Genomic DNA, 26,365 nt, shown 5'->3' on the forward strand with positions numbered 1-26,365 from the left:
CTTCTATTTTTATTATTATTCTTTTTGCTAAAGCTTTTGCTACATACTAGACTGAAGAGAGACACCTGTGGCAGAGAATATCATAGCATGCTGGGCATGCTCAGTGGCCTCACTGGGCCAGTCAAAAGTTTCTAGAAACTTTGACAGAAAGTTTTCCCGCCTGGGCTCCGTTCAATGACGTCACCCATATGTGAGGACTACATCCTGCTGTCCTGGGATAACACCTATTACAAGGTAAGCAATTTTGCTTTATATCCCATAAGACAGCAGTTATCTTTGAGGAGTCCATATTCAGTTACTGTCCGGATGGCAAAGTTAGCAGAATAAACTTATTCAGTTAACTTTGGAGTTATATTCAACAGTGCAGCCACTCATTTTAAGACAGCTCTTTGGCATGACCAGATTTAGCTGAATACTTTTTTTTAATATTGGAGGTAGCAGGATAACTTAAATGACTAACTTAATTCCTCTTTGAAGTACTCCTAAGCTATCTTCTACATTTTAGCCAGATAAGATATCCGTCTAAAATTTAATTGGATAAGTGACCAAATATTTAGCCCGATAATGTCTGTGTTTTCTGGCTAATTGCCTCTGAATATAGACCTCAGGGTTTCCAAATTGAGGACAGAGAGCACCATGTGCTAGGGAGATAGTGATTGCCGATCTGCTAAGGCTGAGGACATGCAATGGTGTAGTGTCTTCTGTGGACTCTGATTACACTTCTCACCTCTGATCTAAAGCGACTCCAGCATAGCCTCGGGCAGCATACTGTTCCAAGGACTCGGGATAGAACTTCCTCTAACTCTGGACTGCCTTTATATAACGCCTAGCCAGGACTTCCTGTGGCGCTGGCTGATGATTTGACAACCTTCAGGAGTTTATAAGTCCTGCCAGCCCCTGGAACTGAAGGACTCAACCTGCAGGAACCAGAGCTGGTATAGGTGAAGCTCCAGTTGGTCCCGCCTCAGGATTTCTCTGCCAGCTGATGGGGGTGGGCCTAGTGGACTTGCTCACTAGGTAGCATCAACCATCCCTCGTTACCAGGGGTCCACTTCTCCAACAGGTGTTACACTCTACATGTATGGGACTGGCTCTGGCCCAGCATTTGTGAATGCTGGGAGAAGTGCTGCAGAGTTGGGGAGGTAGGAGATGTTCAGAAAGAAAAGTACATGGGCTTAGGGAGTGCAGGGCAGGGATCCAAGCCTATGGGGGGGGGGGGGGGGGGAATAAAAAATCAAAAGATGAGTTGAACTTGCCAATGAAGGGAAGCCTAACATGTTGATGAGGGGTAAGGATGGCTGAACCAGGCCTGCAGAAGAGGGTCGATGGCTAAGGAGAGGTGAGGAGGAACCTGTTTGAGAGTGGAGGGATGGGAAGAGGAACCGGGAAGGAAATGGAAGACTTGTCAGTGGGACATGGGGAACAAAGCGGACTAAGGGGATGTATGGAGTAAAGCTGGAAGAGAGATATTAAACCCCTTCCCCTCAAATATAAACAAAGTATCCCCATGCAGGAAGCAGAGAATTAAGAGTGTAGAATGGAGAAAGGAGAGGAGTTGGGGGAAGGAAGAAAAGAAGGGGCGAGGAGATTAGGAGAATGAGTGAAAACAGGGCTGAGGAAAAAATGGTGGTGACAGGAGAGGGTGGGGGAAGATACTGTGGTGTGGAGGGCTGCTATTTATTTACTAGATTTTTATCTGTCAATCCACAGTTCTAGGAGGTTTACAAAATAGGTGCATAACAGAACAAAAAACTTAAAATATAGATGTTCATATTCTGTCACTTTCCAAATAGCAAGGGTAGCCAGATAAATTTATCTTACTTACTTTGCAGATATATTCAGTAATGCAGCCACACTACTGAATATAGCTGGCTATTTTGAAGTTAGCCAGCTAGCTTTATCCAGCTAACTTTAGAAGAGCTCTTTTGCCGGACCGGAGTTAGCTGGATAACTTAGCCAGCTAACTCAACTCATCCCAGTTACATCCCTGGAAGTCCTCTAAATTATCTGGCTAAATTCTAGCCAGGTAACCTATTAGCGGCTAGAATTTAGGTAGATAAGTGCCCAAATTTTCATTTACCTGGATATCTTCAGAGTTATCCAGCTAAATGCTTCTGAATACGGACCTCATAAAGTATTAAACCATTGAGATACATTAAATCATAAATAAATTATTTAACTAATAAAACATATAAATCAATAAAAAAAAAATCAAAATTACATGTATCATAAAGGGGGAGGTCTTGATTGACAATGACAGACATTCTTTTTTTTATTTTTTTTTTTTATTTTATTTTTATTGAATTTTAAACACTTATACAGAACTTTAGTTCAAGAAAAAACAGATAATAATATCTAATTAGATATACAAAGTAATTATTAAAGAACATTTTCATATCTGAACAATCATAGGAAAAGGGAGTCCTTGATCAAATTGAGCAGTCACAGAAGAAAAAACATATACTTCCTAACAAAACGCATGCCCTTAAAGGGAGTACCTGAGCTTAACTTATTGCCATTGCCTGGGGCTCATATCAGGAATGTGAGTCCAGATATACACGTAACTGTACCGGGTCTAGGAAAATATACCTATTTTCTTGAAATATCACTATACATCTACACGGGAAGCGTAGTATAAATTTTGCACCCCTGTTTATCACTTCAGATCTCATTTGCAGGAACTTCCTTCTTTGTTCTTGAGTCACTTTAGTAACGTCTGGATAAATCCAGATTCTATAGCTGTGGAATACTTTGTCTTGATTTCTAAGAAAATTTCTTAGAACAGCATCTCTTTCTGATATAAACAAGAACGTTACTAACAAAGTTTCTCTTGTTTCAATTACTGTTTCTAAAGTCATTTCCAGGAGCGCAGAAATATTCAAAGATTCTTCTTTTCTTACTTGTAATTGTGGATTATTTTCTGACGTCTTTTCCTTAGACCCAGGTAGATAGTATATTTTAGTGCTGGCATACCCTCCTCTGGGAACTTCAAGATGTTGTTAAGATAGCTTTTGAATAAATCTCGTGGTGATTGTCCTTTCATTTTAGGAAAATTAAGGATCCTTAAATTCACTCGTCTATTTTCATTTTCCAACCTCTCAAGCCTATTATAACAAATAGTCTCAGATCTTATTAAGTTATGTTGAATCTCCTTGATGTCCTTGATTTTTTCCTCATTCTCAGAGACTTTTTTCTCTAAAGTTTACATTTTTTCATCCATACTCTTTGTATGTTGCAAATTTTCCCTTAATAGACTTGACATTGATTTTATAGATGTATCCATTGAAACAAACATACTCCAAATACTTTTAATAGTTATTTCTTGTGGTTTTACCAGAGGAAGAGTTCCTAAAATATGTATTCCAGTCTCACTCCTCCCTGAAGCCTCCAAGTCCCCGGTCTTACCGTCAGGCAGTTGTTCCATGGCCGCCCGGCCCCTGGAGCCTCGTTCTCCTTGGCTCTCCGAAAGGGGTAGGTCACTCTCCTCCTTTCTCGGGGCAGTAATCTTCACGGGTTCCATTTTCCCTTCCAGCTGTCCGGTTGTAAACTCTCCGGACGAGCTGAGGATCTCAGTCGGTTGATCCGGGGTAAGTGGCGCGCCGGGACTGAGGGATGCCTCTTCCACATGGGTTACCGTTGCCTGCTCAACGTCGGTTAGTCCCGCGTTTCCTCCTGCCGGCTGACTTCTCAAGGTACTTGCAAACATCGTCTCGATTCGTGGCTGAAAGACATCCGTTATCGGCGTCGAAGTAAGTGAAGGCTTCAATTTTGCCTTTCTTTTAGTGTGGGGCATTATAGGCAAAAAGGCAATACTTTGCAAGAAAGGCAAGAAAGAAAAAATCTCTCCACGGAGCGAGATTTGCTGCGTCCTCTCTACCGGGCAGCCATCTTGGACTCTCACCAACGACAGACATTCTTTTAGGAGAAGCAGGATGGTTGTCCTCACAGATGGGTGACATCAGATGGAGTGCGGCATGGAAAACGTTTGACAAAGTTTCTAGATGCTTTCACAGGCACACTGAGCATGCCCAGCATGACACTATTGGCAAGTCCATGCGATATCCCTCTACAGTCTCTTCTTTTCCGTGGTGCATTTGTCACGCGGTTTTGTAGCTCAATTCTTAAGGGTATTTTTCTTGTTTTTTTCTGGGTTTTTCTCTGTCTAAATGCCGGGTCCCCCTTCTCTAGACGGTGTCCCTTCCTCGGAGCAGTAGGTTCAACTTTTATACCTTTTCTGTGGTCTATTCCCGGTGCATTGCTCCTCGTTGGCTTGCCAGCCATCGACCGCTCGATGGTTGTTTTTTCCTTATGGCACCATCTGGTTTTCGCCAGTGCCCCCAGTGCCTGTGGACCATGTCCATCACGGATCCGCATGAGGTTTGTATCCTCTGCCTGGGGACAACACACAAAGTCTGAGGGTGTTAGCTGTGTAGCCAGAAGACCTCCAAGGGCTGTTGTGCTGCGCGTCTTGATAAAATGGAGAAACATTTTAGCTTCAAGAAGTCTGCTCCATCCACGTCTGTGTCGGAATCATCGACGCCCTAGGGACAAGGGGACCCACTCAGTACGCTTTCCCTTTCCACACCCTCGGTGGCATTGTCTAAGGATCTTGGAGACTGTGACCTTTCTTCCATGTTCTCTCCACTCTCAAGGGTATCTGGATCCTCAGCTTTCTCGGCTCTGGGGAAAGACCAGGCCGAGCATTGTGGAATATCCTGGAAACACGGGCACTGGTCACCATAGACACATGGAACTGGCCCTGGTGCAGCATCAGCAGCTGCCATGCCGCCACTGAAGCGACCCTGTGGCAAGGAGGCCCCACCCTCCAACAGGCCAGGGAGTCCCCACCGATACCGGTGCAGGGCACCGTGCTTCCTCGGAGCTCCGCCTCATCCCCCTCCATCAATCCTATCCTTACAGGACTTCCAGGAGAAGCTGGACTGCAGGGTGCAGTGTGCGGTACTCCGAGCCCTATGGAGCATTGAACCGCCCCCACCACCGGCCTCCATATTGGTGCCGGAGACCGCGCCATCCATTCTGGCACTCCTGCTCGAGCATCTGGATGTCCTGATTGGAGCATTCCCGATGCAACTGGTGCCCGAGGGACCCTCTGTTCCGCAGCGGCCACCGATGCTTCCCTCGGGTGTGATTCCCATCATTGGGTCCTCTGAGGAGGAAGACGTGCACCAACCGCGCCGTCGAGTGCATTGGTCCTAAGGCTCGAGCCCTTACACAGGCCATTCAGCCTTTCAAGATCATCTGTCCCCTCGCTACCACTGGGGCCATAAGCTCCATCAGCGTCTTTGATGCCTTCGAGGCCCTCAGTGCCTAGGTCCGGGGATTTGTGCAGACCTCACCCACTTAGGCCCCAGGGGGACCTCAGTGAGGAGGAGGGTCTCTTTGATCCATGGGAAGATAACTCTTCTGAGTCTTCCTCCAAGATATCAGACGATACTCTTTCTTTCCTTCACACCCGGAGGAAAGGCATTGGTCTCCTCCGGATGACCTCTTTCACAAGCTTTGTATGGACCCTGTCCAAGACCATACTCTTCCAGCTTCTCATTAAGGAGGATGCGTTGCATAAGATGTTAGAGGTCCTTCAATTTGTCGATGCCCTGAAGGAGATCGTGGCTGTTCCCATCCATGATATTTTTAAGGACCTCCTTTTTCGAATGTGGGAACACCCGATAACCATCACCCCAGTAAATAGGAAGGTGGATGCCACCTACTTGGTGCAACAGGCCTTGCAGATCACCTCAGTCGTTAGTTCCATCCCCACAAATGGTCCCTGGATCCTTTGATAACGACCAGAATATTCCAACTCTGGGGCCAACCAACCATAGACCACTTTGCATCCGAACGGAATCACAAAGTGGACAAATTCTGCTCCCTATGCCAGCGGACCAGCAAGTACGCCAGGGATGCCTTTGCTCGCCCCTGGAATTCAGGCCTTCTATACGCGTATCCCCCGATACCGCTAGTAACCAAAACTCTAGTGAAGCTACAACAGGACAAAGGGTTAAAGATAGTCATAGCCCCATATTGGCCTCAGCAAGTGTGGTTTCCCATTCTTCTTGACCTCTCGATCAGGGAACCAATTCGCCTGGGTACAGCTCCCACTCTCATAACTCAGGATTAGGGCAGGTTGCGCCATCCCAACCTTCAATCCCTATCTCTAACAGCCTGGATGTTGAAAGCTTGATCCTGCAACCACTCAATCTTTCAACTATTGTGTCTCAAGTGCTGGTAGCTTCACGTAAACCTTCCACACGAAAAAACTATCAGTCTGTGGAAATGATTCACCACGTGATGTGCACAGAAAAGTATTGACCCCTTTTCCTGCCCCACATCATCTTTATTAGACTATTTCTGGCACCTTTCAGACTCTGGTCTCCAGACCACGTCAGTAAGGGTACATTTAAGTGCTATCTCAGTTTACCATCATACAATAGGGGATGCACCGATATCAGCGCAACCCCTTGTCAGTAGATTTATGAGAGGTTTAATTCACCTTAAACCTCCGTTACGGCCACCAGTCACAGAATGGGACCTTAATGTAGTACTAACAAGACTCATGCGTTCTCCTTTTGAACCCATGGATTCCTGCGATATTAAATTTCTTACGTGGAAAGTTCTCTTCTTAGTAGCTATTACATCTGCTAGAAGGGTTAGTGAGTTACAAGCACTTGTCACATATTCACCCTATACAAGGTTCTTACATGACCGAGTGGTACTCCGTACTCACCCTAAATTCCTTCCCAAGGTAGTTACGGAATTCCACTCGAATCAGTCCATAGTCTTGCCCACATTCTTCCCAAGACCTCACGCTCACCAAGGTGAGAGGGTTTTGCACACCTTAGACTGTAAACGTGCACTTGAATATTACCTAGACCGCACTGCAGTCCATAGGAAATCCACTCAAATCTTTGTTTCTTTTGATAAAAACAAACTGGGTAAAGCAGTGGGCAAACAAACTCTCTCTAACTGGCTTGCAGATTGTATAGAGTTCTGCTATGAAAAAGCAGGCCTTCCTCTCCCAAGGGCGAGTAAAGGCACACTCAGTAAGAGCAATGTCAACCTCAGTAGCACACTATCGTTCAGTACCAATAGCTGACATATGTAAAGCTGCAACATGGACTTCTCTTCACACCTTTGCAGCTCATTATTGTTTGGACAAGGAAGGATGACAAGATTCAGCCTATGGACAATCTGTCTTAAAGAACTTGTTTCCAGCGTAATCCCAACTCCTTCCGCATTCAACCTACTGTGATTTCAGGCTGCCTCATTTTTTCCAGCAGTACACCAGTTGTTGTGCCATTGCAAAAGTTATTTCCTGTTGGTCCAGTACAAGAATGATTCAGCCTGTAGCTTGCTAATCATCCATATGTGAGGACTATCATCCTGCTTGTTCTGGGATAAAGCAAAATTGCTTAACTGTAATAGGTATTATCCCAGGACAGCAGGATTTAGTCCTCACAAAACTCACCTGCCACCCCGCGGAGTTGGGTTCGATACGTTTTATTATTTTATTTTTGCTAACACTTATTGCTACACACGAGACTGAAGGGAGATCCCTGTGGCTCGAGGGCTCATGGCATGCTCAGTGGGCTCAGTGTGCCAGTCAAAAGTTTCTAGAAACTTTGACAGAAAGTTTTCCATGATAGGGCTCTGTCCAGTGACGTCACCCATATGTGAGGACTACATCCTGCTGTCCTGGGATAACACCTACTACAGGTAAGCAATTTTGCTGTTTAAGGAACTCATTTGATGTATAATTTTAAAATAATGTATGCAAAATAAGATCAGTAAAGTGTGTTTTATCACTGTTAAAACTCTGTTTGCTATCATCAGCAGATTTTAGTTCCTTTAGAACTTTGAGAGTTTATTTATATAACAGATGATTTTCACAAATTACAGAGTATTGTACTTAAGAAATATTATGACTTCATATTTGTTGACTGAAGTGACAGATGGTGGCTGACATCATGTTTATTTCTCATGAGGCTTGCTATATACCACTGCTCATGTAAGATAATTGCTTTTCCTGAACACATTTTTAGGTTTAAAATTAAAAAACTTTATTAGATAATACATGCATCTGAGGATAAACACTATTGCTATATAATCACCTTTAAGTAGGTAGTTTGGATCAAAGACTAGTGTGAAAGGATTACAATGTTTAACTGTAGCTTAAATTTGAATTATATTTTCATACAGTGTCTTAGTATAATTATTACTTCTTTCCTCTACACACTACCTTCCACTCCATTCCTGTCCCCTCTCATTCCGTGGCCACTGCTGTAATGATAGTACTATATTTTCCTGGAAGCCAGTTTAGAATCTATTTGGTTCCAACTTTGTTTTTTAAATCCCATGTTACAACATAATTTACCATGTAACTTTTAGTACTTTGGCATATTTTTTCCTTTCTTTTCCTTACTTCTTCCCTATTTATGTGCAATGTGCTGGTTTGCAGGTAGTTATAAAGAGTTACTAGCACTGAAAACCTTTTTCATTTCTTGCAGTGTGATTCGTGATTTATCAAGCAAAGCATTACATAACCTCACTCCACGGGCTCCTGAATATATGATAAATAATGGTAAGTGTAGGGTTTGTTATATTGGGCTTGTTACATCTCTGAACTTTTGAAAGCTGCGCGATACTAAAAGGATTATAGAGAGAAGTATACCTCTGATACTAATGATATTAATGAGATTTAAATATTGTGCAAAGAATTAAGTAAAACAGAGAACATTTTTATCTGCAACAGCAAACATTTAAAAAAAAATATGAGATGGATTCATTTGTCTATGCAAGACTTATGATTAAATATACCATGGAATCTTTAAAACGGAAGTGATTTTAGATAGATGGGTGTTATGAATAGTTTTTATATTGTTCCAGCACATATATATATAAAAGTTAATGCAATTTATGGTATTTTTGATGGAATATAAAAATATAATGTGAATGCTTTTTGTGATAATTTATATATGTGCATTCTCTTATTCTGACTCTTGGGTAAGTGTATCCATGAAACATCTGAAGGTAGTATTCTCTATGCTCTTTACAAATAATTACACCTATTTCACTTAAAAATTTGGCTAAGATAAAATGCTACCTAAAGATGTATATAGTGGTAAAATACAGCTTGGTGTACCCTCAGAAGTGGAAATTTTATATCTCGATTATAATTCATTTTTCTATAATTTAGAGCTGTCTTATTTTTCTATAATTCAGTTGCTGTCTAACATTTTGGTTGATCTATCTGGAAGTTGTGGTAGGAGTATTTGGGATTATTGTTGGAGAGAGAGTGGATATTCTCTTGATGCATGCTATGTGTGATTTCAGGTAGACATATAGCATGAACCAAGCAATGTGAGGTAATTTCAGCCCAGATGATTGGTGGGCATGTGTTTGAAAAAGAGTAACTTAGCAGTAAAGTGTGTAATTGACAAAAATGAACTATGTATACTTTAGAAATATGGTGCGGTACACAGAAAATACAATTTGCTTATTAATGTGGTATTTCATTTTTCAGATGAGACAGTAGTGCTAAGAATCATGTTACTGTCTCAAACACTCTGGTCAGTTTTCAAAGGGTTTAGGCACCTAACTGGCAGTTACACATCTAAAGCACCTTCTTTTGAATATCAGTTGGGGCTGAGAATCTAATTTAGGAACCAATTTTTCACTAGGAACCTATATTTAGGTAAGGAAAAAAATGAGGTGCTTAGTACGATTTTCAGCATTAAGCAGTTAACATAGGTGCTTAAACCTAGGCAAATGAATTGCAGCTGTAAATTTAGGGTTTTTTAGCTGAAAATCCTCCTAAATTTAGACACTCAAAAAAAAAAACAAACAAACTTAGGGACCTAAGTTAACTACTTGGCATTTTTTTAAAATTGACCCCTGTGTGTATGGCCTGGTTAAAGATCATATTGAGATAAGTATGAACAGTACAATGCTGAAACTTTACCTTTTTTTAAAAAGCAATAACATGTTATTAACATAGTTAAACTATATTAATCTGGAATGAAAAAGTATCTGAGCTTGGATAGTTTGCCCCCTCCAATAATAAGAACTATTACTCCATCAAGGATGCTATTCGAGGGATTTCTTTTGGAAACTCTGGATCTGGTATGTTCTATAGTCCTGCTGGCTTCTAATAAACCCCCCATTCAGATGCAGGAACCTATCCTAGTTTTGGAAGAGGATGTTCTATCATCTACACCAAGTCAACAGACATATCAGTCACTTGACCAAATGCTGGATTGGTGAGAAATTTCTTTGCCTCTCTGACTAAGGAGACAGAAGGAACAGTCCAATTTCTTCTATCCACTATTACTGCAGTGCTTCCTCAGACCCTGAGTCCCAACCTCACCTATTGGCCTGAACACCTCATCAGAAGTCGTAAGTCAAGATTCGTTATCATTGTGCTTTCTAGCAGCAAAGTCCAGTCAGAGTTGATTGGCCAGGGTGCATTCCTCAAGAGCAACCAGAAGAACTTCCTGTTTCACCCTCTTTGTCATTGAAGTCCTGGATAAATGTGCCAGTATGCTCAGAGGAAGAATTACCTGACCCACTTCTCGACCCTGAAGGACCTCACCTTTTCTAAATTTGTGGAAAAGATGGGAACAATGCTTTGTGACTATGTCTGCAAGACAAAGTACCCCCCTCAAAATTACTTGGTCTACTTCAAATTCTGGTCACTACCGTCAAAGTCAGCAGCCCTTCCAGTTCACAACATCCTTCAAATATTGCAGATTAGAATGTGAGAAAACCTTATTGAGGGTATTCTATGGCAAGGAAATGACCCTAAATAGTGGGTTCAGAATCTTCTGTGATTTCGATGTCGTCCAACTACCACATCAGACCATAGTGGTTTGTCTGCTATGAAAAAAGCAAACCAACCTAGAATTTGCTCAAACTCAACTCCAGGGAAAGATTATAGACTAGTTGACAATTTTGACAAGTCTTTCAAAGCTGTAAGATCTCTGATGGCATCATTATCCACCAGTTTTATTTGATGTGATAGCTTCTGAACATAATCATGAATGTAAAGGCTTTCCAGTAGTCTGCAGAAGGTTGTACTTATTAAGCTCAACTGTGTTTAGATGTAGAAGAGGGTAGCCATCATTTTCTCAGATTAGTCTGAGTTTGATTCCATTTTACATACCTCCTCAGCTGGGGCTCAGTGCATGGCATGGCTTAAAGCTAGCAGCATTTGTGAAGATGTCCACAAAATGTTGGCTGACCTACCTTTTTTTGGTGATAACATTTTACCTGAGAAATGGTTGCTCACATTAGAGATCCAAACATTGCAGTGCAATCTCTCTTGATGGCTCCTGAGCAGCCTTCTACTCTGAGTCATTCCTTCACGTATAAGTGACCATATTTTCATAGATGCCTCTACCAGTCTTTTCAACAATACCATCTGCTGCAACTTCCAGCCAGAACTCACCAAAGGGAATGCAGTCAACCTAAAACAATGCAATAAGCCCAGCACAAGTGTGGTCCAAGTCCTTGATCCCTCTGAACAATCCACACCTTCTTAGACATGTGGCACTAGATGCTAGAGAACAGAGCAGGGTGGACCTGTTGCTGAGGCATCTTCTAGGAGCATGGCTGGGGTTTAAATCCCCAGCCCTCTCTGATATAGTCAGCTGGCGCCATCTCTGAATTCTCACTGTGTGGGTCTTCTTTGTATGATGTGCACCATGCACGCACACCTAATGACAGTGTCAGTGGCATGGAAATGATGGTATCCTGGGATGAATGCAGGTCGGCCACAGCATGGCATCCACAGTCATCCCACCGTTAGTGTTTGTATATTTCTACACTATTATGTGTGTTTTTATTTATATTTTAAGAGGACAGTTACATTTATAACATATGTAGAAAAATACAAACAAAATATGTCCAAAGTACATAGAATTCAACCCTAAACCATAGTAATGCAACCTTTTTCACATAACTTGAACCACACCAACCTCTCTCTTCCCTCAGATTCATTCTCAACATACACATCCACACCCACATTGTCATGCAATCCTGCATGAACATCACATCCCCAACTTAAGAACATAACATTGTCATGCTGGGTCAGATCAAGGGTCCATCAAGCCCAGCATCCTATTTCCAACAGAGGTCAAACCAGGCCACAAGTACCTGGCAAGTACCCAAACACCGAGATCATCCCATGCTACTGATGCAATTAATAGCAGTGGCTATTCCCTAAGTCAACTTGATTAATAGCAGTTAATGGACATCTCCTCCAAGAACTTATCCAACTTAAATGTGTATGCTTACAAGTCATCTAGAGAAGCCCAGGTATCATTTTCCATAAACAGAAATAACTTTTTAAAATTATTATTTATGCATTTTGTATTACAATTCAAGACATAATCTTGATTTGATAAACATGCAATCAAGTATACATTATGAGTAAACATAAAAAAGGAAAAATATCATGGTGCATTTCATTCCAAGTCATCAAATACTGGGGATACAATAGCAAAATTCAAAGAACCAATCAAATAAGGAATTGTAGAACCAGCAGTATTTCCCAAGTGCTATACTATATAGAACAATACTCAATAAAATAAGTAAGCAGATACAATGGCAGAGAACAGGGGTATACTTAATTAAGCTGTTATACTATTAATGAAACTGGTCAATTGACTAGATTCAGAAAATGAGATCTCTATATTTAATATAACATTTGCATGCAAACTTAAGAAAAAACATTGCTCCTAGTTGTAGGACTCTGTCTCATCAAAATAAATTGTTTACACTTCTGCATCTGTCTAGCAACATCAGGAAATACCCTTACCTAAATTATAAAAACACTCAATCTGATGTCTAAAGAATAAACTTAGGAACCAATCTCTATCAAGTTTCAAAATTAAGGACACAATCTGTGTTTATGGTTTAGCCAGCACTGTACCTGAAGTCTCCAACATTTAAATTCTCAGAGGACAAGCAGGATGGTAGAGCTCACACATGGGTGGCATCATCAGATGGAGCCCCGATGCAGAAAACTTAAGATAACGTTTCTAGAAATTTGACTAGGCACATTGAGCATGCCCAGCATGCCCTATAATGTGGACAAGTGCAAGGTGTTGCATAAGGGAAAAATAACCCTTGCTGTAGTTACACGATGTTAGGTTCCATATTAGGAGCTGCCACCCAGGAAAAAGATCTAGGCATCATAGTGGATAATACTTTGAAATCGTCAGCTCAGGGTGCTGCAGCAGTCAAAAAAAGCAAACAAAGTTAGGAATTATTAGGAAGGGAATGGTTAATAAACAGAAAATGTCATAATGCCTCTGTATCACTCCATGGTGAGACCGCACCTTGAAAACTGTGTACAATTCTGGGCGCCGCATCTCAAAAAAGATATAGTTGCGATGGAGAAGGTACAGAGAAGGGCGACCAAAATGATAAAGGGGATGGAACAGCTCCCCTATGAGGAAAGGCTGAAGAGGTTAGGGCTGTTCAGCTTGGAGAAGAGACAGCTGGGGGGGGGGGGGGGGTGTTATAATAAAGGTCTTTCAAATAATGAGAGGTCTTGAACGAGAAGATGTGAATCGGTTATTTACACTTTTGGATAATAGAAGGACTAGGGGGCACTCCATGAAGTTAGCAAGTAGCACATTTAAGACTAATAGGAGAAAATTATTTTTCACTCAACGTACAGTTAAGTTCTGGAATTTGTTGCCAGAGGATGTGGTTAGTGCAGTTTAGTGTAGCTGAGTTTAAAAAAGGTTTAGTTAAGTTCTTGGAGGAGAAGTCCATTAACTGCTATTAATCAAGTTGATTTAGGGAATGGCCTCTGCTATTACTGGCATCAGGAGCATAGGATGATCTTAGTGTTTGGGTACTTGCCAGGTTCTTGTGGCCTGGTTTGGCCTCTGTTGGAAACAGGATGCTGGACTTGATGGTCCCTTGGTCTGACCCAGCATGGCAATTTCTTATATTCTTAAGTACTATCCTCTGCCTCTTTGCTCCCCTCAACACATCAGGGCTCCCGCAGCAGACCAAGGCAGCAGATAGCTCCCAAGCCCCAGCTGGCTCTTCAGTCAATTCCAGGGATGGGGTTTTGACTGGTCCTTAGGGAGTGTAAGCCAGTTGCCCATACCCGGGCCGATGGACCCTCCGGTCGGGGAAAGGCTGCAGTTTTTTATGACCCGGTGGCCCAGTATAACCTTGGATCAGTGGGTTCTGTCCATTGTCTGTCAGGGGTACTAATTTGGTGTCCTGCCAAATTGTTCTGTGTGCCTATTTTGGGGGCCGGTAGCTCATCAGGAGGTACTACTAGCGGTGCTTTCCTCCCTCTTAATGACCAGAGTGGTTGAGCCAATTCCACCAGGGTAAAGAGGATGGGGGTATTCTACTCCAGGTGCTTCCTGATTCCAAGGACAACAGGAAGACTCCATCCCATCCTAGACCTAAGGGCCTTGAACAAGTTTCTAAAGAGAGAAAAGTTCAAGATGGTTTCCCTGGACACCTTGATTCTCCTCTTGCAAAAAGGGGACTGGCTATGCTCCCTCAACATAAAGGACGCATACACCCATATTGAGGTCTTCCCTACTCACAGGAAGTATCTCCAGTTTGTGGTGGGAAAACAGCCCTTTCAGTACCAGGTGTTGCCATTCAGGCTAGCACCAGCTCCACAGGTCTTCACAAATGCCTAGCCATGGTGGTGGCGCACCTCCGCAGCCTTGGAGTGCATGTTTTCCCGTATCTGAATGATTGGCTGGTCAAGAGCATGTCTCAGGCAGGGGCCACCAGGTCCTTGTGCTTGCCCATCTGGGTATTGGTGTCATTAGGATTCGTGCTCAACTACCCAAAGAGCCATCTCAGCCCTTCACCTCTATTGGACTTCATAGGAGCTGTGCTAAACACGGTTCAAACCAAGGCCTTTCCGCTTCGCCAGAGGGCCATTACCTTGACGAGCATCGTGATAGGGATCCAACAAAGCCAGCAGGTATCAGCCTGGCACATATTGAGGCTGTTGGGCCATATACCTGTCCACAAAGTTGTCCTTATCCACACCAACAACCAAGTTGTCATGTGGTATGTGAACAAGCAAGGAGGCACAGGATTGTACCTCTTGTGTCAGGAAGCAGTCCAGATTTGGTCATGGGCCCTGTCTCAGAGGATGGTGCTTAGGGCCATGTACCTGGCCGGGATGGAGAATGTGGTAGCGGACAGAAATAGTTGAGCCTTCAGACCCACGAGTGGTCCCTGGACCAGGGAAACCAGACATACATCTTTTCACATTCCCCTGAGAACATAAGAACATAAGAAAATGCCATACTGGGTCAGACCAAGGGTCCATCAAGCCCAGCATCCTGTTTCCAACAGTGGCCAATCCAGGCCATAAGAACCTGGCAAGTACCCAAAAACTAAGTCTATTCCATGTAACCATTGCTAATGGCAGTGGCTATTCTCTAAGTGAACTTAATAGCAGGTAATGGACTTCTCCTCCAGGAACTTATCCAATCCTTTTTTAAACACAGCTATACTAACTGCACGAACCACATTCTCTGGCAACAAATTCCAGAGTTTAATTGTGCGTTGAGTAAAAAAGAACTTTCTCCGATTAGTTTTAAATGTGCCCCATGCTAACTTCATGGAGTGTCCCCTAGTCTTTCTACTATCCGAAAGAGTAAATAACCGATTCACATCTACCCGTTCTAGACCTCTCATGATTTTAAACACCTCTATCATATCCCCCCTCAGTCGTCTCTTCTCCAAGCTGAAAAGTCTTAACCTCTTTAGTCTTTCCTCATAGGGGAGCTGTTCCATTCCCCTTATCATTTTGGTAGCCCTTCTCTGTACCTTCTCCATCGCAATTATATCTTTTTTGAGATGTGGCGACCAGAATTGTACACAGTATTCAAGGTGCGGTCTCACAATAGAGCGATACAGAGGCATTATGACATTTTCCGTTTTATTCATCATTCCTTTTCTAATAATTCCCAACATTCTGTTTGCTTTTTTGACTGCCGCAGCACACTGAACCGACGATTTCAATGTGTTATCCACTATGACACCTAGATCTCTTTCTTGGGTTGTAGCACCTAATATGGAACCCAACATTGTGTAATTATAGCATGGGTTATTTTTCCCTATATGCATCACCTTGCACTTATCCACATTAAATTTCATCTGCCATTTGGATGCCCAATTTTCCAGTCTCACAAGGTTTTCCTGCAATTTATCACAATCTGCTTGTGATTTAACTACTCTGAACAATTTTGTGTCATCTGCAAATTTGATTATCTCACTCGTCGTATTTCTTTCCAGATCATTTATAAATATATTGAACAGTAAGGGTCCCAATACAGATCCCTGAGGCACTCCACTGTCCACTCCTTTCCACTGTAACAGGAAAGTGCCTTGGATCTGCACCCTATACTGGTCGGACAGCAAACCAGCCTTGGACACCCTTACCCGTCATTGGGGTAAGGGTCTTCTGTATGTGTCTCCTCTGAATCCCTTGCGGGTAAAAACTCTCTTGAAGCTTCGCGAGGGCCCCCTCATTGGCCAAGACAGGTCTGGTCTCCTTCTGGAGTTGTCCATCCGGAGACCGATCAGTCTGGGGACTTCCCCAGATCTCATCATACAAGACTAAGGCAGACTGTGACATCCCAACCTCCAAGCCCTGATGCTCACAGCCTGGATGTTGAGAGGTGAATCTTATAGCCTCTTGATCTTTCAGAGGATGTGTCTTCGGTCCTGATGGCTTCCAGAAAGCATTCCATTAAGAAGTCCTATGGACTGAAGTAGAAGAGAGATCCTGTGTGGTGTGAGAAGGCCCTAGATCTGTTCTCTTGTCCCACACAAGATGTGCTTGATTATCTTCTATACCTATTGGAAGCTGGCCTAAAAACTAACTTCGTTAGAATTAATCTCAGTGCAGTTGGTGCATACCACCAAGGTGTGTAGATGGTACACCCATCTCTGTACAGTCTATAGTTCTACATTTCATGCGGGGCCTACTTCAATTGAAGTCTCCCCTGAGGCCTCTCTCTGTGTCTTGGGACCTCAACATGGTGTTAGCTCAGCTGATTAAAGCTCTTTATGAGCTGCTGCACACCTGTGACCTGAAGGGTGAAGGAGGAGGGGGAACTGTGTGTCCAGGCTACTTCTCGCAAAGGGAGAGAGTAAGAGAAGGGGGAGGGCCCGGCTACTCACAGCCCACAAGCTTGTGTTATCTTTTGCTATGCAGTACCACCTACTAGCTATATGCTGGTCTGGTGCATAGCAATGGAGTCTAAACTGTACTTTTTATAGCAACAAGATGGACAAAGGTGGGAGCTGGAGGAGACTCACAGCACAAAGCAAGAATTGTCTCACAGTGACAGAAAACTATATGCAATCATTATAAAAACTATATGACAGTATTTTTCTCTCAAAAAAGACAGAAAATTATACCCAAGATTACACACTTATGCACTGCCGCTATATCATCATCAGTCTGTGACCCCACCGGACACATATTGAGCATGTGACTGGCAGCAGGGTCTCTTGGGGGAGTTCTAGTAGCTGAGCTCCAAGATATATCAGAGCCAGGAAGAGAGAGGAGCTCCACTTCTACTTCCACCATCTCCAACGACGGATTCCCCAGCTAAAGTGCACCTCCTATAACATGGTCATTCACTGGCCTTGAAATTGGAGGGTCTGTCACTACTGCAAGGAAGGCCCTTGGCTTCACCTTCTTTTTGTGTCCTATATGGTAAGACAAAATACAAGCAGGAAAATGATATAAATCAAGAGGGAGGGATACCTCATGCTAAATACCACTGGTCAGCCATCTTAAATCCTAGAAATAACTTCTTTGATTTTCTATAGCTTTTGAGTTTAGTGATTGTTTTTCCTCAGTCCTTCTGTTTGTACAGTTTGTAACATAAACTATCTCCAACATCTAAAGGATGGGAGTTCATTTTTCTAGTGCTGCAAAATCTCCTCCTCAGGTAACAGGAGCGCCACAGCAATAAATTTATTTCCCCCTCCCTCCACGGCAAATTCAACCTTGTATCAGAAATATTGAAATAAACCAATGTATCCAAGGAAGGGATACTTGTTCCCAAGATTTGGTTCAGGGAGGCATGAATCTGTCTCCAATAAGCTTGTAGCTTATGGTACCCCATAAACAAGTGGCACGAGGTGTTCTGTGCTTTATACTTCAAACAGAGGGCAGAATTCCATAACTTCATGCAATGCCCCAAAGATCTGGTGATATACACTTTATGGAGCAACTTAAACTGTATTTCTCTCATATTAGCCGCCATAAAGTGTTTGTTACATGCTTTTGGAGGAATATACATGTCCTCTGTAATATCTTCTCCAAAATCCCCACTCCATTGTACCCACGTTTTGGTTAAATGAGATGTCAGTAAAGATTTAAGGTGAGCAGACCAAATAATTTTATTGTATTTACAAATAGTATCCAAGAAACTTTCTTCCTGCTCTGTAGCTTCAGTGTGTCCCAGGTTTCCCTTGCACAACTGTGTACAATAGTGTCGGCCCTGCAACTATGCAAAAAATTGAGATCTAGATATCCATATTTCCCATAAAGAATCAGAGTATGGGCTCAGAGTCTTCATCCACCCACTTACCTACAATATCAAAACCCTTCCGGGCCCAATCCTGGAACACAGACGTTCCCATTCCTAATGGAAAATCACTGTTTTCATTTAGTTAGAAAAGGACATACCTTATAATCCCATCCTATCATCCTCCTCCAGCTAAGCCAAGCCTTATGTACAGCATTAAACCAGAACATAAGGCCCCCAATAAAAGACAGTTTACTCCTGGGCAATTGAAGTAAATACTTGGTCTATAAGGATTATGTCATCAGCCCCTCAATATCAAATTTACATTTATTAGAAATTTGCTCATGAATAAAACAAAGAAGACATTAGATATTATATAGCTTCATATCAGGTAGTAGCAAACCCCCTTGACACTTCTCCAGCCTCAGTGTATCATAGCTTGTCTTAGCCCTTTTACCACCCCTTAAAAAATCTGTCACCATTGAGTGAATTGACTAAACATCCTAATTTTTGAAGCAGATTGGGAGCATCTGTAAGCAGTAGAGAAATCTGGGCAGAATTGCCATTTTTATCAATGCACATCTGCCCAAGAGTGACAATGGTAATGACCTCTAACTCTTCAACAAACAATTTATTTTTCCCGAAATTGCTGAAAAGTTACGCTCATATAAGTCAATTTCTGTATGAGCTAGCTGTATCCCAAGATATTTCATGTGGTTTGAAGCCCACATTAATGGAAGAAACCATCTCACTTCTCTTGCATCTCTGCATCTGAGTAGTACTTTTGTTTTACCATAATTAATTTTTAATCCTGGTAAAGCACCAAAGTTATTAAACACTTGTAAGATAGTTTCCAAGCTTTTTTGGAGGTTCCCACAAACAGCATCATATCAGCGAAAACGTTCAATTTCACTGTCTTAGACCTGATATGTATGCCTTCAAAGAGCACTATTGTGCATAGTTTTATAGCTAAAAGTGAGGAACTTTGGAACTATTATCTTTAAAACTAAAGGCAACCTTGTCTCGTGCCCCTACCCAAAGGGAATTGTTCAAACAGGAGGCCATTCACCAGAAGTTGGGCCATAGGTGCAGTATACAAAAGCTGAACACATTGAATAAATTGATGACCTTTACCCAAACTTCCACAGTACCCAGTTGAGATATGACCACTCATTCCGGTCAAATGCCTTTTTGGTGTCAAGATTAACAGCCCTTCGATATTATCCTGGAGCAGAGAGTGAAGTGCAGATAGAGCATTTAATATATTGGAATTCGACACCTGGCCTTTATAAATCCAGTTTGATCTGGCGATACCACCTCTTGGATAACCAGGTTCAGCCTAGAAGCGAGCACCGCTGCTAGCAATTTTATGTCCTGGTTAAGGGGGGAATTGGTACAATAACACTCTGAGTAACAGTGATCCTTGCCAGGTTTAGAGGGTAAACCTTTGCTAAATTATGCCCTGCTTCAGGGTTTCCTTTCTCTTGGACTGTGTGGCACATATTTTTAATTGGGGTGGCAATCTGATCACATAAAAGCTTATAGAATTCAGGTCCAAAACCATCTGGCCCTGGAGTTTTGGCCGTTTGCTGTTGCTTAATAGCTCTGTGTATTTCTATCTCAGTGATTGGTGAGTTCAAACATTCTCTAGCGCTCTCGCATGTTTGTGGGAGCTGTACATCACTAAAAAGGTTTTGCTACTCTTGCTCAGACGACAACTCTGCAGTGTACTAGGTAATACATGTAAAACTAATAAGAGAAAATATATATATATTTTTTTACTCAACACATAATTAAGCTCTGGAATTCATTGCCAGAGGATGTGGTGAAAGCTATTAGTGTAGATGCGTTTAAAAACGGTTTAGACAAGTTCCTGGAGGAAAAGTCCATAAACCATTATTAAGGTGGAGTTGGAGATATTCACTGCTTATTCTTGGGATAAGCAGCTTGGAATCTATCTACCCCTTTGGATCCTGCGAGGTACTTGTGAACAGGATTGGCTACTCTTGGAAATAGGATACTGGGCTTGATGGATCCTTGGTCTCACCCAGTATGGCAAGTCTTATGTTTTAAAATGCTTGCAATATGATGGGTGTGCTCTCTCAAGTTTGAGAGTCATTAATCAGCTGCATGACCATATCAGTGGTTTCCTGACTACTTTGGATTATTTATTTGTTGTATTGACCATTCCTTTGGCATTAATATTGGGTTTCACCAGTCTGGCTAGCGGCTTCCCTGATTTACTCCCCCATCAATAAAGCGTCAGTTTGTAAAAACACTAAAGACTTGTGCTTTGCTGGTCAGCACATCTAGCTCTTTTCTGGCTGCCAGCAAGTTGACTTTAGTGACCTGAGACACGTCACATATATGGATTTGATTTAAGGAGGCTGTTTGTTTGGTCAACTCCAGCACTTTTCTATCTTTCCTTTCACTTATCTGGTATGCTACAATATACCCACTTAGCACTGCCTTCACAGCATTCCAGAAAGTGACAGGGTCCACTTCAGAAGTAGAATTGAGTTCTGCATACTCTCTCCATCTTTCTGCTAAGAAAGGCACAAAGGTTTTGTCCTCAATCTACCATGGTGACATTTTCCATTGAAATGTTCCCCTTCCAGCTACCCCCAATCAGTGTAGTGACCATTAAAGCATGATCTGAGAAGGGAACATTGCAAATAAGATTAGAGACTCTGTAGTAAGGACATAATCAGTTAGGGTACATACCTGATGTACATGGGGGAAGTGCGTGAATTCTTGAACCATCTAAATGAAGAGTTGGAGCTCTGAACATAATAACCCGATACCCAGAGTGGATTGTTGTGGGTTTTTGGGGGGGATTTTTTATAGTTTTTGCAGGCTTGCAATGTACCAAGGGATTGTCTGTGATGATGAAATCACCCTCCATGAATAATCAATTATCTTTCTGAATCAGACACTTCTTCAAGAATGGTATTGTAAAACTTGTGTGAATAAGAATTGGGAGCATAGATATTAAGTAGTATCACTTTAACTCCTTGTAAATTACCCACAATGATGTATTTCCTATTCAAATCCATCAGTACCTTTTCTTTATCAAACTGCACGTTTTTATTAATTAAAATGGTCATCCCCCTCTGTTTAGAAGTAAATGATGAATAATAGCAATATCCTGCCCATTCCCTTTGACGTTTCTGGTATTCCTGATCTTCTAAATGTGTTTCTTTGAGAAAAGCCACATCAATTCTATGCTTACGCAAATCTGTAAGCATTTTCTTCCTTTTGATCGTGGAGTGCTGGCCATCTATGTTTAATGTACTTAAAGTGATGTTGGTCATGGAATATCATATTATATGATTGCATCACATAAGTTAAATCGTGTACTCTGGCAGAACAGAATCCCCCAGCCCAGATTCTCCCTCCAAAGCTTGTAAATATGTTCAACTAGAACCTGCCATAGTAGTGCAACATCATGAAGGTAGCTACACTCACACAGTACACATAAACACACATTTCCTTTCCCACTTAGCAACCTAAACCAAACCATACACTTGAGTCCCGGGTAAGCCTCCAAATAGAGGTAAGATGGGTAATGTGATTATCTTGAATTTCTCTTTGTGGAGACATTTCTTTAGACTCCTGAGGTTCTAGATGGGGATGTGTGTCATCTGTTTTCTTTGGAATTAGGAAGTACTTGCAATAAAACATACTTCCTTTTTCTTGAGCTGGAACCTTCTCAGTAGCTCTTGCTTCAAGTGTAAAATAGGTTTCTCTCTCTCAAAAAAAAAAAAAAAAAAAAAGATTCAGGTCTTGGATTTTAGCAGAAATTTCCATGGTGATGATTTGGAGGAACTCAAAAATGGTAGTCTATAACCCTATAAGATAATGCAAAGGGCCTACGACGTAATTTGGGCCATTGTACTACAGAAAGTTAGGGTTTTCTCAACACAATCTGCTTCTGCTTTGAGACTGGGATACTGGCACTAGTCTCTGTAAGAATTAATTCTTTATTGATACCTTTGGATGATATCATCTCACCTGTGCCACTTATCCTGCTGTCCAGAGAGAACAACAGTTACTGGTAAGCAACTTTGCTTTATAACGTGACATTAAAATACACAGTTTGTAATCCCTTCCTCCCTTAGCTGATCTTTTAACACTTATCTCCTCGATTATCTAATGATGTCAGCTCAGCACAGGAACGAACGTGCCCAGAGTTCTGTTTGACTATACTGTGTAAAAAAAAAAAAAAAAAGTGGTGTTAATCAAACAGAGATGAGCTGAAAGTCAGTAAACAGACTGGAGCACTCAGATTTTAGAAACCTTTATCCCCATAAGGCCCATTTAAGGTACAATTTGTGAAAGGATTTTTAAAAATTAAGTCCTTCTCCTGCAGCAGTGTTTACCTGAATGTGATACCTTAAGACCATACAATTGTGTTTTTTTCTTGTTTATCTTTTGCAGTTTTGCCAAGATTGTTACCTTTAGCGGTGGGGTCAGATCTACACACACGTCATGGGGCAATTCTTGCCTGCGCTGAGATCACACATGCACTTTACAAGCTAGCAACAGAGAACAATAGGTATAAAGATTGGCTTGTTCATATGAGAAATAGCTGAACTTTTCATGTATAATCTTCCATAACTCTCCTCTATAATTAATGGGTTTTATGTTTAAGGATCTTTTTCTGCCTTATAGTTTTAGTTTCCACAAGAACTGCAGAATCTGTTTGTTTTTTTCCTCTCATTGTAGCTGTTGAATTAACATCTCTATTTTGTATGCATGAGTCATGTTTTAATTGATTGACCACCCACTTCATAAAAATAGAATGATCTTTGTCTTTTTGCAACTACAAAGATTAGAAATGCTTATTTTGCAAAGGATATTGCTAATAATAACATGGTACTGTATAAATCCCTGAAGCCCTGTTTGTAGATTTTGTGGATTAATTATAGAATATGACAATAGATAAGTACTATAGGGTTCATCTTATCTGCCAGATTTCATTTCTGGTGCAATGTCATAAACCTCAAGTCATCTTTAGCTTTATCCTCACTCTTCAAACCTGCCTCTGTTGGAAACAGGATGCTGGGATTGATGGACCCTTGGTCTGACCCAGTATGGCAACTTCTTATGGTCTTATAGGGATTCTCTGTGTGTATTCCATGCTTTCTTGAATGCTGTTACTGATTTCATCTTCACTACCTTCACTGGGAGGCTGTTCCATGCATCCAAAATCTTTTTCTTGAAAAAATATTTCCTAAAGCTTCTCCTTAGGCTACCCTTGCACAATGAGTCTCTTACCATGACTCCTTGTTAATACTTTAGTAGAAGTTATAGATATGATGAGTGCTGCATTTGATTTGGTGGATCATCGACTGATGTTAATAGCAGAAAAAAAAACTTATAGACACTGTTTTGGTCTGCTTTATCTCCTACCTAAAAATTGGTCTTTTCAAGTCAGTTGGGGCACTATTTCTAAAGCTAAAGCTCTTACTTGTGTAATCCCTTAAGGATCTGTACTTGCACCTTTTCTGCTCAATCTTTTTCTTGCATAACTGGCAATCATGATCAGAGCTTGAGATATAGTACATTTTTCTATGAAAACAACATTGAAGTTAACACATATGGTAAATCAGGATCCACGGATAATATGATTAATTCCTATAATTACCTGGATCATGTTGCTCAATGGCTGTTTTTACATAAACCTGAAGATTAATCCAAATATATCAATAGCACTATGGATTCGCAAGCATAATAATCAGTTGGAGCATCCCCTAAAATAGATGGTGTGCAGATTCTTTTGAAAAAGTAGGTGATTTCCATAAGGATTCTAAATAGTCGTTGGACATAATTGGTTTCATCTATAGTTCATACTTGTTTTTTCTTTTTACAATTTATTTGTCGCTTGTGACTTTTCTTTGAAGTATAAAATCTCCAAACTAGTGTGTGCCCTTATTTTCTCACATCTCGATTACAGCAGTACCCTTTACCTTGGGTTGACAGTCTGATGGAACAATGTTAGCTTTTACAGAATATCACAGTTAGATTGTTTTTTAATTTGCAGAAGTATGATCATGTTTCTTTTGTGTTGAAAAAATCCCACTGACTTCCAATTCTATGTCTGATAAAATTTTAATTGCTTTGTATGGTATTTAAACTTCATCAGAGGGATCAGCTACAGTATCTTAGAAATTTAAGTCTTTACTGGTCTATCATGACATTATAGTCTTCTCAAAAAGATCCATTGGTAATTCCATTTCAAATCAGACGGGAGCCAGCTAGGTGTTCAACCTTTTCTTATCAAGTATCATTATACTGTGGAATTCTCTATCTTATGATATGTGGCTAGAATCCAACTATATTACATTAACTTACATATAAATGCAATAGAATTCTTCATTTTAGATGCTTCATTTAAGCATCATCACATAACTAAACAATGAGCAAAATTAATCAAATGTCAAAAAGATATTACAAAAGAAAAATATGTATGCCACCAAAATTTAAATGTATAGATAAGGGCACACAAACACAAATCTGTATTTATATACAAAGGACAACCTAAAAAATTACTACCTTAAAAATATTTATAAAAATCTTTTAAAACAAATCAATTAATCATGAAAATACCTGAGGTCACACAAACTAGAACAAATCTATCCCTTATAAATACAATTAACAGTTGCCCTTTGAACATCCTCAAAATATCCCAAACTTCATCAAGATTGACAACTTGGTCTCCAACCAGTCTTTAGCAATGGCATCCTCAGATTTTGGTATCATCTGCTAAATTACAATACTTTCTCAACAATTCTTCTGCAATGTCACTCATGAAAATGTTGAAAAGAACCGGTCCAAATACAGATCTCTGAGACACATCCGCTAGTAATATCCTCCTCCTCGGAGTGAATTCCATTTACCGCTACTCTTTGTCGCCTCCCACTGAACCAGTTTCTAACCCAGTCAGACTCTAGAGCCCATACCAGTAGCGCTCATTTTATTTATAAGTCGCTTATTTGGAACCGTGTCAAAGGCTTAACTGAAATCTAACTACACTACATCTAACGCTCTCCCTTGATTGAATTCACTGGTTACTCAATCAAAGAAATTGATCAGATTTGTCTAAGATCTACCTCTGGTAAAATCATGGTACCTCATATCTTGTATTCCATGGATTCCAGAAACTACACTATCTTTCTTTTGTTTTAGCAGCGATTCCATTAATTTGCTGTCCATAGAAGTCAGGCCTAACTGGCCTGTAGTTCCCATCCTCCTCCTTACTTCCATTTTTATGAATAGAAACCACATCTGCCCATCTCCAGTCCTCTGGAATTAGTCGTGATTCTAAAGAAGCATTTATAAGGTCAGCCAGTGGAGTTGCCAGAACTTTTCTGAGTTCCATTTGTACCTTCAGATGTATCCCGTCTGGCCCCGTCGCCTTTTCTACTGTAAGTTTAGTTATCTCTTCATGAACACACTTTTCTGAAAATCATTTGAGATTTACCTCACTTCCAATCTTAGTTGTGTTTGTTTTATATGGTACTGCTCCTAACCCTTCCACAGTGAACACCAAACAAAAATAATTAAGCAGTTTACCAGGTCATTCATCAAACCACAATGTGCTGGCATTCGGTGGTACAATGCAAATTAGAGGAAGGGGAGGAGCGTGGGTGGGGTTTGGACAGAGTTATGTCCTGGCAGCGCTGCGGGCATAATGTTTTCTATTTCATTGCTGGCAGCACCAGGGGAAATAACTACACTTTTTTCCATGGGTGCAAAACTGTGCAGCCCAGCCGCAACTGCGGTGGGCGGCT

At 41.2% G+C, this 26,365-nt stretch overlaps 1 protein-coding gene across 3 annotated transcripts in view; it reads left to right on the top strand.

The window, feature by feature from the left end:
- Window positions 1-26,365, top strand: part of TBCD (tubulin folding cofactor D) — a 974,871-nt gene that overhangs the window by 542,287 nt on the left and 406,219 nt on the right. For all 3 annotated transcript variants that reach the window (XM_029600281.1, XM_029600283.1, XM_029600282.1), the window contains exons 20-21: window positions 8,526-8,599; window positions 23,010-23,127. In XM_029600281.1, the coding sequence (XP_029456141.1) occupies window positions 8,526-8,599; window positions 23,010-23,127 (192 nt within the window). The remainder of the gene's footprint in view (window positions 1-8,525; window positions 8,600-23,009; window positions 23,128-26,365) is intronic.

This window comes from Rhinatrema bivittatum, chromosome 4 (genome assembly GCF_901001135.1).
Source record: "Rhinatrema bivittatum chromosome 4, aRhiBiv1.1, whole genome shotgun sequence".
Classification (NCBI taxonomy): Eukaryota; Metazoa; Chordata; class Amphibia; order Gymnophiona; family Rhinatrematidae; genus Rhinatrema; species Rhinatrema bivittatum.